The following is a 770-nucleotide window of genomic DNA, read 5'->3' as shown; positions in this document are numbered from 1 at the left end:
CCCACGAGTTTTCGCCCTGGCCAGTTTGACCACAAAAGCTTTATGAACCCTTTCCACTTACTTGACTTCCACTTCCGAGAGGAGTTCAACCCGTTGGATTTGCTCCAACTCTGGAATCATGGATTCCAAGTTTTGTTGCACGATTTCTGCCATAATGCCTGATCAGTAATCCCTTGAGGTCTTGAGGTCACCAAACCAATGCACACAAGGCCACTCACTCGCTCGCAATGCTCGATCGATGGTAGGAAAGTGATTCACTCTCCCTCTATATTCACTCAATCGCCTCAATCGCCTCACGTTGTTTTGTTTTGATTCTCAATTCGCTCCCACGGGCCAGGAGAACTAGAAGCCATGAGAAAAAAACGACCTCTCTTGGTCTGATTGGGATCATTGGGATTCGTGTCCACTTTGAAAATCCCATCAATGGAAGACCATTCCAGGCCAATTGGTCAAAGAAATGGGCACACCCAGGTTGGTGTATTAAGGACCCGGTCTCACCCGTGTTACCTTAAGAACAATAATGGAACATGTCTACCGTCAAGTAAACGGAGGATTTAGTTCAATTTAAGGACTATGAATGATCAAGGTGTAAACCCTGACAATTTTGGACACACCAATGAATTACATTTCGTATGCTCCATTCAACGTCAAGTTCGATACGTCGGGATTGAGTTGAGCGGTAATTTTAGCCTTTTCGGCGAAGGAACTTTTGAACTACCACATTGTCGGTAAACGTTATTCTCCCCCGATTTGTGAGCGGTGCTACTTTT

General features: G+C 45.2%; 1 protein-coding gene across 1 annotated transcript in view; it reads right to left on the bottom strand.

Moving 5' to 3' along the window:
* The window catches only part of LOC131889328 (U3 small nucleolar RNA-associated protein 6 homolog), a 21,805-nt gene extending 21,313 nt beyond the window's left edge, over positions 1-492 (bottom strand). The window contains exon 1 of the mRNA XM_059238417.1: positions 62-492. Coding sequence (XP_059094400.1) covers positions 62-153 — 92 coding nt within the window. The 5' untranslated portion in view covers positions 154-492. The remainder of the gene's footprint in view (positions 1-61) is intronic.
* Between the last annotated feature and the right edge of the window lie 278 nt (positions 493-770).

This window comes from Tigriopus californicus, chromosome 1 (genome assembly GCF_007210705.1).
Source record: "Tigriopus californicus strain San Diego chromosome 1, Tcal_SD_v2.1, whole genome shotgun sequence".
In the NCBI taxonomy this organism is placed as follows: Eukaryota; Metazoa; Arthropoda; class Copepoda; order Harpacticoida; family Harpacticidae; genus Tigriopus; species Tigriopus californicus.
This window is presented reverse-complemented; position numbering and strand designations above follow the sequence as displayed.